The 12,102-nt window shown below is 41.5% G+C and overlaps 1 protein-coding gene and 1 long non-coding RNA gene across 2 annotated transcripts in view; one reads left to right on the forward strand and one right to left on the reverse strand.

Annotated features, from left to right (window-relative positions):
- Positions 1–678, reverse strand: part of LOC109467362 — a 1,198-nt gene extending 520 nt beyond the window's left edge. Inside the window, exons 1-3 of the long non-coding RNA XR_002140074.1 lie at positions 577–678; positions 377–489; positions 118–286 (exon numbers count right to left, since the gene is read on the reverse strand). This is a non-coding gene — a long non-coding RNA (uncharacterized LOC109467362). The remainder of the gene's footprint in view (positions 1–117; positions 287–376; positions 490–576) is intronic.
- Positions 679–3,787: 3,109 nt separating this feature from the next.
- Positions 3,788–12,102, forward strand: part of LOC109467288 — a 15,762-nt gene continuing 7,447 nt past the window's right edge. The window contains exons 1-8 of the mRNA XM_019765232.1: positions 3,788–3,905; positions 4,437–4,518; positions 5,308–5,402; positions 5,713–5,975; positions 6,622–6,775; positions 7,457–7,821; positions 9,777–9,943; positions 10,364–10,689. Of these exons, the coding sequence (XP_019620791.1) occupies positions 4,451–4,518; positions 5,308–5,402; positions 5,713–5,975; positions 6,622–6,775; positions 7,457–7,821; positions 9,777–9,943; positions 10,364–10,689 (1,438 nt within the window). The 5' untranslated portion in view covers positions 3,788–3,905; positions 4,437–4,450. The remainder of the gene's footprint in view (positions 3,906–4,436; positions 4,519–5,307; positions 5,403–5,712; positions 5,976–6,621; positions 6,776–7,456; positions 7,822–9,776; positions 9,944–10,363; positions 10,690–12,102) is intronic.

Genomic DNA, 12,102 nt, shown 5'->3' on the forward strand with positions numbered 1-12,102 from the left:
ATTCACAACCTGATAAGATTATATGTAAGGCTGATTGCTACGGTTACTAGTTGCTTTATCAAATGTCAAGTTTTAAGTTGCAGAGTAATATATGAATCTTGTAAACGCTTGTCTCACCTATGGACGCTGCAATCTCGCTCTTTGGTCTTCAAAGCAGCTAGTCTGGTCCAATTCGGCCGGGTCAGGTTCACACAGGTCACTACTGGATCAGTTAGCAGCCACCTAACTATACCGCAGTGGAGGGATCTTGCAGTCGCCTGCGCTGCAGCCGACCGATGATGATGAACTATACCGACAATAGAGGTTAGTAAACACACTTGTCTCAAATGATGCCAAGTTAATGGTTAATAAAATGAAGACTTAAGATTTTTCTCACCTGATATTGTACTTGCGTCTTTAGATCACCTGGTCTGGTTCAAGTCCGTTCAGTCCAATGTCGTCAGGTTCAGACAGGAGTCATCACTACTGCATCAGTCAGCAGTCACCTAACTATACAGACAAAAGAAGTTACACACTTATCATAACACCATGTAAACTGTGGATCCGATAAAAATGCAGAATTTAGATTTTTCTTACCTGATATTCTTCTTGGGTCTTCAGTCAGTTCGGATCAGGCAGGGTCTGGACTGGTTCAATCCAATGTCGTCAGGTTCAGACCGCAGTCTTCACTACTGCATCAGTCAGCAGACACCTAAGTATGCAGACAATAGAGCCGGTTACACACTTGTCTCAAAAGATGCCAAGTAAATGGTGAATAAAATCATATGTAGAATTTGTATTTTTCTCAAATAACATTCTTCTTGGGTCTTCCAATACCCCAGTCTGGTCTAGTTCCATCCAAATTGTGGTCAGGTTCAGACAGCAGTCTTCAGTAAATGAATGTACTGGGTCGGTCAGCAGTCACCTAGCTAAACAGACAATAAAAGCTACACACTTGCCTCAAATGATGCCATGTAAATGGTGTATAAAATGCAGAAATAATTAATTAAGAACTTCTACAAACGAATTATAACGTGGTCTGTTGCTACAGGTTTGTTGGAAGTACAAACATGTACATTCAAGGTGCTAATTTCTTATGATAACAGTTTAACTTTACGTCATGCTAAGAGTCTTTTCCAACACAACGCCTCCATAATTTTGCAGTCGCCATTTTCGTCACCAGTCTCCAAACTCCGCCCGCTAGCGCCAGGAAAAATACGTATTTTCTCCCTTTAAACATCCAAAGAACGGCACACACCCGACATGAAAACGTCCAGACGATATACTGTACACTTGAGACGGATAATTTGCGGGCAAAAAGCCGAAAATTTACCTCAAAAGTTGGAGAGAATTCACACACAACACGCCGCGCCGCACACTTAGGAGACCCCAAGTGTCAAAGGTCATGGAACTGCTGCCGACGCACACAGGCGGGACAAGTATCCAAGCGCAAATCTACGCCGACTGAACACGCACCATAATTCAACTTTTACAGTCTCAAAACTGACGTATTCCTCTAATATTTACCACAGGTTCCATCTCAATGCCATGCACAGAACAGTCTCTGTACCTTTCTCTATTATTATGCAGCACTACTTTGTGCCCGGACTACTTTTGAGGGGTTCGCCCATAAATACTGTGTTGTGCGGTCTTAGTGTGGAGCTGTCCTTGGTGCTGAACTCACCATCAATTCTATGTATTAAGTATAGCAGCATGTATTAAGTATTGCAGCTTGTTTGGCACAACAGTACACCAATGGAAAAGCGAGGGATTGATGTATTTTAGTACATGTATATACAGTATATAGTACATTGAAGCCTGCATATCAACAAGATCTACATTTCATCAAGTCTTATACATTTTCCGAGGATTAACACAAAGGAACAACAGGGTTTACGGAAACTCAGGTACAGGCCAGGCCATGCCAGGCTACCACAATATCAGGTATCATTTCTTGCTTAACAAGGTTTATAATGTAAAATGGCGTATTACATGCCCGTAGCCGGGGGGGGGTGCAATTCAGGTGTATTATAATTCTATATTGTATGTCTGTAATGTTGGTATGTAAATCAAGAATTGGAAAAAATGTGAAAATGTAGGAATCTTGTTTTTTTAGCCCGCCTTGTTTTTTTTTTAGCCCTATCGCGTTAGACTTGGAGCCTGCTGAGGATATGTCATCCATAAAATTTACTTGCTGTGGCCTAAGTGTCAGAAAACTAATTTCGTATCACCATGTAAGATTTTATTTTCTTCACATTTTCATTATTATAAGACCACGTCGCACACGGACTTAATTTCATGGATGACATCTGCGCGCGCATTGATTCTCGCCTGTTAAAAAAAGAGGAGTCATTATATTGACAGAACATAATGGGAAAAGATGGCTTACATAATGCATATAAATCAGTAAAAAAAATTTAGCCTGGTATCCAGTCTTACGTGATTGGGGGTGTTCAGGCAGGTTGTGCCTTCGGGGGCTCTGATAGCTTCCCCCGCCCAGTGCAACAGGCCGTCCCAGTAGGAGTGTTACGCTAATAAGAGACAGTATGCTTGGGATTTGGTTTCCCCCCAACACGTGGAGGGCTAATCAATCTCTCGTGAAATACACACCGGGAAAGCTATGTGAGGCGGGCGGGACAGAGCTCTTGCGGCCCCGACCACGATCAAACGGATACCACGCTATAAAAAATTCAGAAAACAGAGGAAGAAACGAGCGTATCTGATGTAGTCATGTTAGTTCAAACCGGACATGAAAAAAACGTCCGCGAACGGCGGCTTTTTCTAAGTACAGGTTTAAACACAGGGAATCGTCACCGGCGCAAATATTTTACGCCATTTTGCGTTTTATCTTAATTTCATCTCTTCTTTCATTGTGAGGCGGCCACCTTCAACTAGCTGAAGGTACTGCTGCCTTTTTGCGGATAATACGAGATGGTGTTCGCCAGGCCTCCACCCAGGAAAGGCGTGTAAAGTGCATTTACCAAAGGCACAAGTTCGGAGACATGGCAGGGTTCGAACCCCGGACCTCGTGGTTCTGAGCCGAACGCTCTGCTTTGCCACAAGACCCCAACGATTTGCAACGAGTTCGGCCCAAATAGTTACGAGAACATAGAGGACAATGTTAGATGCGACTCACCTCCTTTTAAACAGACGTAGCTCGTCTTAAAAGACGAATTTTAACCACCGAGTTCTTCCCTGTCCAAGCACCGTGACTCGCCATCTTGCTCTGAGCAGCAGCGTGGTTTTACCACCTGATACGGAATCACCATAATTTGCATTTTCTCATTAGATAATTAAGTTAGGCCATGTTGATTTGATTATATGGATGACATCTACTGGGAACACAAAAACTGATGCGATCCTGCGAATAAAAAAAAAACTTGCCTTCATTCAGAAATCTAGGTGGTCATGAACATGAAGGTTGAACAAATGACTTAACACACAAAGCAATATTTTATTGGCATGGTGAATAATAGACTCTTCATTTTCATTCCTTCACATTTTCTTCTTTTCCTTTGGAATGGATTTTTGCATTCTGCGACATAAGTATTGTTTTCCCTTTTTTTGCAGTTTGCGGCCTATATTTGCTCATTTTGCAACTGCTTTAAATTTGTACGATTTACAGTATGGCCGATTTTTTTTTTTGGAAACGGGCGAAAATTCATGCGCGCGTGGATGTCATCCATATAATCAAATCAACATGGCCTTATCCTTCTAACTATGTTTTCGACATCACAGCTTCGAGGTAAAATACATTTTGTACTTCAGTGTGCAGTTTATCATAGTCTTGCAAGGTGGCGCTTCTACCACCCCACTGCGCAAGTGCAGCAGCTCGGCAGGGGTCAGTCACTTCCGGGTTGGGGTGGCGTGCTCTTTTAGTGAAACATTCCGAAAACTCATTTATATCTGACGCCCGTATTCACATTGTAAGTATACAGGGTTTTTAATAATGTTTTGCACCTCTAGGATATGTTGTAGAAATTATATATTTGCCGTAGACCGTAGAGGGGCAAGGATTGAAAGCTGCCCCCCCCATTTACTATAGTAATTAGGCGTGCGATGGCGCCAGGTTTGAATATGCAGCATTTTGACACCTTCCGATCGGGATTGTTATGAAGTAATACCAAGGACACTATACATTTACAATGTGTATACAGTGTATGTATATGCTTGTATATGATTCTATATATATATTGTATTACATCATTGAATGCAATTCTCTTTGGAACGTCCACACCGTAGACGTTCATGACCAATTATGATAATATAATTTGATAGGGTGACGCAAAGATGTGTATTGCTGATTTGCATAGAATCTCTCTGTGAGTGTGTTGTGTTTTTTGTTTCCTTTGTCGGTGCCTTATAACAAGACCTGATTAGTTTAAGAATAGGCACTATCTGCATAATGCAATTTGGACCTTGCTTTTATCTTTAATATGAAAACTTTGATATTTCAGCGACTTAAAACAGAATGCCAAAGAACAGGTTCACCCACTACGCTGTGGCACGGGGAAGGCAACCTGGGATCTATACAGACTGGTACGGGTCGAATATCAAATCTTTCACCAGTTGTGGTACACATGTATAACCATTATCCAATTTGAAAAAAAAAATACCGAATGGCTTTCTGCAGGTGTCTCACATGTATGAAACACAAACCAAGCCAAGGCTAAGTTCAATAGAGACTACATGTAAGTAGGGCTGGGTACCGGTTCAGAAAATTCAGGTCCAGGTACGGATCAGGTTCAGAGGATCAGGTCCAGGTCCGGACCTAAACCTGGACCTTATTACTGAAGTACAGTAGTAGGAGCAATTTAACTGAGTGCGTGTATGGGGTCATATGCCTTGATGATATCTATCGCTCAGTACTACCACAAACCTCATGGTCCGTGAACTTTTTTGTCGACCTAAAATGGAACCCACTGTTACAGAAGAGACAAACATGGATTTAGGCTAATCTAGTTTGATTCATGGTTATTTTTTTCACTTGCCATGACCAGATTACCTAAAGATGTCTGTACAGTCTACTAAAATGTACTCTAATTCTAAAATTAACAGAAATGTACATCAGGTCAGATGATCAGGTTTTTGCGTTTAGGTTTTTTGGAGTCGGTTCTTGAATGTTGTTCAGGTCCAAACAGGTCCAGCTGAACCGGTACCCAGCCCTACATGTAAGTGTAAAAGGCTACAGAGTAAGCCCATGGTTACTGCCAGTGCTGTCTTGATTGTTTATCATTACTAGAGACTGCATGTCTATATACTAGTAAATCATTTAAACTGCAATAAAATAACTACGGATTACTGACAAGTAGTGTTTTTTTTCCTCAGGTCCCAGACCAAACAACAGATAGATGGATTCAGCAGTGCCAGATACAAGGGCTTCCACTCTGAAGTAGAGGCCCGGGCATGGATGGATGAATTTCGTAAGTAAAAATGTAGCAATGAGGCTTACATGTAAACAAATGTAATCGTATTCCTTTATATTCATAGAAAACTGTAGCCTGCAATCTATATATGTTCTACTACTAGCTACATTGTATGCTCTACTTCTCTACTATAAGTCGCATGCAAAGGACAACAATCCTGGGAGAAAACATGGCTTGAATAGGATGGATTATAGGCCAAGTAAACTAAAGAAGTTTGTGAATATGTGAGCAGCTATTAAGTAATGCATTTCGCATTGTGTTGTCAGTGACAGTAAGTCAACCTTGTTTTCGTCTGTCTTTGCTTCAGATTCAAACAGCCCTCCTCAGGAGTACGAAGCTGTCGTACGTTGTGGTGTTATCAGGGTCATCGACAACGGAGCCGCTCAGTCAGCAGCCAATCAGAGTGTGCCCAGAGCAGGCAGGGGGCAGTCACGTGACTCCGGTAAACGTCCACCCAAAAATGGGACATCTGATTCCGATCGCTCGAATGGAAAACACGTCACAAGTAAAGTGAAGACTGGAAACACTGATGATCTTGCTGAGGCATTGTCAGACTTACAGATAACACGGGTTTGTTCTTCATGTATTTATCTTTGTAAAGTATAAGTAGTGTTGTTTAAAAGACTCAATCCTTTTAAAAGCAGCCTGGTTGCCATCCTCTGTAGATATCATCAACTACCTATTGTCACTGGCTGCCCTAGGGTCCAGGTCAAAAGTCACCAGGTCTTCCGGATCCATTTGTCAAACCCTAACCAATCTATGGTAGCCTGTGACAATATGGTAACTATCAAGGATGGCAAACCCTGGGTATTCAAATTACTTGAGCATTTTTCAATGTTACAGATACTGACTTTACATTCCTGATTTAGAGTAGCAGACTGTACAAGCATGCCTGTCATATTCCATAAAATGTTGTTACTGTTAGTAACAGTCTCACAATTTTTTTTCTCACAAAGTTTTTTTTATCAAAGTCCACTCACATGTTGCACAAGACACTTCTAGTAGTGAGATACAACAATATACAATTTACTTTCCAAGGCAATTATACTAGTATAAGTAAGGTAGTATGTAGTCCTACTGTCTAACACAATAGCAATCATAAGTCAAATTGCGTCTGTATGATAAGCAATTTATGTGATATTTGATCATGGCCAAAATATGCTTACTTTAAGTCTTTAACTTACCTGTTCCACTCTCTTTTCTATTACATTTTCAGCCGCTGACCTTCAGAGAGGCCTTGTCGACCTTCAGGCCTGGGATCTATAAAGGTGATGACATCAAGCGTCTGTGGTCCAACCTTCTCCAGTCGTGGTTTGAGCAGAGAGCACAGGTCTACATCGTCTCTCCATGGATAGACAAGAAAACCATCGGTAAAACCACATCTTTTTTCACAATCAGTTTATCAATATGATACTAATAGTAGCCTGGTTAACAAACCTATTTTAGCTGATGAGTCTCTTTTGTCCTCTCCACAAATTGGTGAATTGGCAGCAAAAATAGGTTTGGTAAATAGGCTATCTAGAAGAAGCCTTAGTTAGTTAGTCATTTTCTTTACTCTGACTGTCATTACATTAAAACTGGTGTGTTACACTGGATGGTATTCAGCTTGCTATACAGGCATAGAGTATCTTGAGTAATAATATAACATTATCAATAGAACAGTCACATAATACTTAATGATAATAATGGATACTTTTCTCAATGGGAAAAGTTATCAAAGCGAACACCAGAAAGAGGTTACATCTACCAGGACTGAGGTATTCACTTGTACAGGTTTGACTGTAATATACATGTATACAACTGCCAAGACACCATTGTGGGTAACATCAACAACAACGGCCTGCAGTCTTTCAAAGTCAGAGTCCACTGACACCTCCTTCATTGTAATTGAGAAAGAACAGTTGGCAGCTGTGAGCCATTGATTGCCCACTAAATTGTTTCTTTCCAAGTGCATGTACAATCAAGTGGGTATTGCTAACCATAGCACATTATGAAAAAAGAATATTCATAGCTGTGAAAAATCTATAATTCAGTACTTGCTTTTATCTAAGGTTACATCAAGAATCGTCTGATGACAGAACAGTCGTCCATCCAGGCTCTGTACATCCGGGACCCGTGTTTCACAGACACCGGCGGGAGGGAGACTTCTCTGGCCGAGGCAATGCAGGGGGTCTTCTCAACAAGCGAGGCTGACCGGATACGCTGTCTCAGGGTCGGTACGGACAGAGAGACCGACGGAAAAGCGTACTTCCACTGCAAGTTCGCCGCGGGGAGGTTCAAAAACCACGTTGAGATCCTTGTGACAAGTGCCAACTTCAATGAGCATCACTTCAAACCACTCCAGAGGGATTCTGTGATACTCCTTAGCGAAAACTGCCGAGATTTCGAGACCAGATATCTGAGTGCCTTGGACAGTGTCACCAGAGAAGTGTCACTGGCTACTGTACTGAAGTCGTGAAGTATATCTTGCAAAAGTGCAACATAGCTACATTTCTAGTTTCCTTCCTAGATGATGTATTGTGTAACCTATCGGTTACAACGTTTTATGCTGAAGGGTTTCTTAACATTCTTAAAACTGCCGAGATTTTGAGACGAGATATCTGAGTGCATTGGACAGTGTCACCAAAGAAGTGTCTCTAGCTACTGTATTGAAGAACTGAGGCTTTAAGCATATCTTGCAAAGGCAGTGTTATTTGCAAAAGTGCAACATATCTTCGTTTCTATTTTCCTTCCTATATGTTGTTTAACCTATATATAGGTTACAACGTTTTATGCTGAAGGGTTTCTTAACATTTTTAAAACTACCGAGATTTTGAGACAAGATATCTGAGTGCATTAGACAGTGTCACCAAAGAGGTGTCACTAGCTACTGTACTGAAGAACTGATGCTTAAGCATATCTTGCAAAGGCAGTGTTATTTGCAAAAGTGCAACATAACTACGTTTCTAGTTTTCTTTCTAGATGGTATATCATTTAGCTCACCTGAAGGTCACAACAGACCTTGTTTTAAGCTTCTTTTAGGTTTCTAGGTTTCTGTTACTAGATGTATGTAGGTTTTAGATTCCTTTACATCCATATTGCCTTTGTTGTTTTACATGATACCTATGTATGGGCATTTGTGCAACATATCAAAGATGGCTAAGATTGGTAGATCGATTAGAAGTGAACATCTTATATAACTATAAGGTCATATATTACTACACTATGTGTGTAAGTTTTAGATTCATTGAGCGTTGTTACCATTGTTGTTTTAAGTAATACTTACGTATGGACACTTGTGCAACATGTAAAAGCAAGCTACTCTGATAGTTTTGGGAGTAGAATATCTCTACTCAAAAGTAAACTTTAAACTTCTATTTGGTTAGTATGTAGGTTCGCTATATACTTTCTGTACCAAGATTGTTAAGGGAGGAGGCCAGGGGGTGTTACATGTATAAGTACCGTGTACACTAATATCTTGTTATTGAACATTACAGATAGTGTTCACTGTGATTATTTGTTAAAGCTGGTTGTTTATTCTCATGGAACATCTCCGTTGTGTCTCTGTTCTAATGCTATGGTGTTTCCTTCAATTTTAGGGTGATCATTGAAACGGTATCAAACATGTAGTCAGTCAGAAAGAGTAGACGTCTCCCAGCACGCACACATGTACATTGTGTACACCGATTGAAACACAAACATATGCACTAACCCACGAACACACAAACATACACTAACACACACAAACACCACTAAAACACCTGTTTTTGCCGCTCCATGGAAGGACACTTTCAGTGACATGCTTACATTTTGGAGTTATTGAATATACAGGGATTGAGACCAAGAATGGTGTAGCCCAGACATAGCATTCAGTGAGTCTGTTATATGTGATCCTGGCTCCTTTTCAACGATGCCATTTCCCCCTAATTTTGTGATTAGCCAGATTTCCGCAATGTACATCATACAGTGACCGGTCGGGTACGAAAGCTCTATCCATTGCTTAAATAGGTAGGGATATAGGGTACCAACGAGTAGGGACATTGACTTGATTGGTTAACTGTACACTACTTCGCTTGTTGTGATCCTAGGAATATCATATAAAGTAAAAATCACACGGTAAGGTAGACAACCTTAACGAAATATGTACGTTTTCACGACAAGGAAACACTTGAGAAGTGTTGCATCGACCCCTATAAGTTTGGAGGTGACTCATGCTTGTGCAAAAAACTTGTTCGACGAGTAGCACCATAACTATCAATAACCCCAAATGAGCGAAAAGGTGAACGCTTCATTTTGTATACACAGGCTTTGTTTACCTTTTTGATCAGTTTTTCCTCGTCGTCAGGGTAAAATAAGTTACAACGTACGTTCCATTCTACTTCCAGGGCCGAGGGAGAAACAAGAATGACCCTTAGGACACTTCTCTCCTACGGCCTTGTCTTGGGAGTGTTCACTACGCTGCTTTTGATCACAGTTCACCAGTCAAATTTATCCCATGGCGGCTCGTGGGAACGGAAGGACAGAGCCCAAGCTAACCTACCTGCAAACGACAATCATAGGTGAGAAAATCCATGGATATGATCGTGAGAACAGTTGACAGTGTGACCTGGTTCAGTACGAAAAAAAAAACTACATGTATATATAGAAGGTCAAACATCGACGTTTGTGATGTCTGAAATCGTTTCTTTTTTATGCGTACAGAAGTGACAAGGCGTAAAATTGACGTCTTTTGCTGTTAATCAGCTTCACATAACATTTTCTCTGTGATTAATTACAGTTTGCGTAACCCAAACATAACTACTAAGAGTAGACCTAATCTATTCTAGGCATTGTGAAGTATTTTGCCTTCGGGGAAGGTTGGCTTTAGAACGGGGTACCATTATGTAAACAAACGGGGTACCATTATGTAAACAAACCTTAACGCCATTTTATTTGCCATGTGTTTCTTGAAATTCACTCGAAGACATATTTTCTTCTAGGTATGATGAAGAAGAGCCGAGTGCAACTGCAGGGCAAGTTAAAGAAAGCGCTCCAGCGTCTTGTGTTCCACATAAGAAATTCGTTTTCATAAAGACCCACAAGACAGGCAGTTCTACCACTATCAACATCTTTCAGCGTTTCGCCATTTTTAACAAACTGAAGGTCCTAATGCCGATAGGCCAGGGTCCTCTTAGCTGGCCGTTCCCCCCAAAAGAGAATGAGTACGTCCACATGCCGGAGGAAAAATACGACGCACTGATACATCATTTGGTCTACAATAAGACGTGGCTACTGAGCAAGTTTCCACCAGAGACAAAGTATTTATGTAAGTGATGATGCACCAAGTATATGTAAGGCAGTCTATCGATGCTTTGGATCAATTAAGGAGGACAGCAACTTGTGATAGGCAAAGGTACAATGGGCAGGATTAAGATAGAAAGAAAGAAGAAGGGGCTAGAGAATTGACAAGACATTGTAAATATTTTCACCTTGCCTACATCGTCTTATCAAAATTGTCGTGTCTTTGCATATAGCTTCATCTTTGTTACCTCCGGGGAAGGAGATATCCTTCCGCGAGGAGGTTTTACTATTGTTCGAAACATTTCTGTCAGCAGCTGTTTCTCGCGATCGGCTGGACGGATTGGTCTGTGGTTCGGTATACGTATTGCTGTTGGGCTGCAGATGATGCAGAACGTTTTTGTTTAATTGTATATGTGTTTATGGGCGTGGAAATAAAAGGTTTTTAAGTGCTCCGGACACCCCCGCCATGCTGAAAATGGAATTTACCATGTTGTTAAGGAATGGGGAGGTTTCAGTTTTGGGTCTTACCATTTAAAAGGGGTCAAACAGAGGGGTGTCTGGTTCCGATAAAAACGTTGGGTGACGGCGCAGCAATGACGGCGGGGGTAATGGCGCGGGTGACGCTGAACGCTGGGTGCAAGCCGAGTCAGCGCTAGATCTTCGTGTCGCGGCATTTATTTCCAGAAATACGGCAAGTACGGCGCGTAGCTAGCATGGCACAAGTACGGCGCGTAGCTAGCATGGCAGCAGCCAGCAGAAGCGGTGGGCGGGCGGTATGCAAACATGACGTATCCGCGTTACGCGTCTCTGATTGGTTGTTCGCTTCAGCTGAGATCGCCGGGCGGCAACATGAAGGGCGCGGGGACGCGATTTTTCTGTTTGAAAATATGCACTAAACGCTGTTTTCCAGGACTGCATAGCCACATCTAGTGAAAAAGTGCACAATTAATATAAATTTGGGGGGAAATATTTGTTTCTTTGTCGATTTATGGTGTCGATTTATGGAACCCGGAAGTGCAGCCGAGACCAGCGCGCAGCGTAGACCAGCGTGGCAGTTTGACGAGTACGATCAAAACATAAACAAAACTCCCGCTGAAGAAGGGAAATTATCCTGTATGCATGCATTTCAGATCCCAGTGACTATGTTTACGATGGGAATAATCGTGGATACGCACGATGCGCACGATAAGCCTCAGAAATTTATGTCGCAAGTGGGGCATTCTATAGGCTTGCACGGCCAATGTCTGGCACGCTACGCGGCGTACGTACACTGCCGCACATCACAGCCAGCGATTCAGTGTCTTAAAATATTTTTTAACATCAGTATAACAATATTTTTAAGCATATGTGATCAAATTCCTGTAAAAAAAAAAGTTGCACAATTGTAAACATAAACATGAATAGATCGCTGCTATACTGGGCGTACCATTTCGCGTAC

The sequence above is a fragment of the Branchiostoma belcheri genome, unplaced genomic scaffold, assembly GCF_001625305.1.
Source record: "Branchiostoma belcheri isolate BF01 breed outbred unplaced genomic scaffold, Haploidv18h27 scaffold18, whole genome shotgun sequence".
Lineage (NCBI taxonomy): Eukaryota > Metazoa > Chordata > Leptocardii > Amphioxiformes > Branchiostomatidae > Branchiostoma > Branchiostoma belcheri.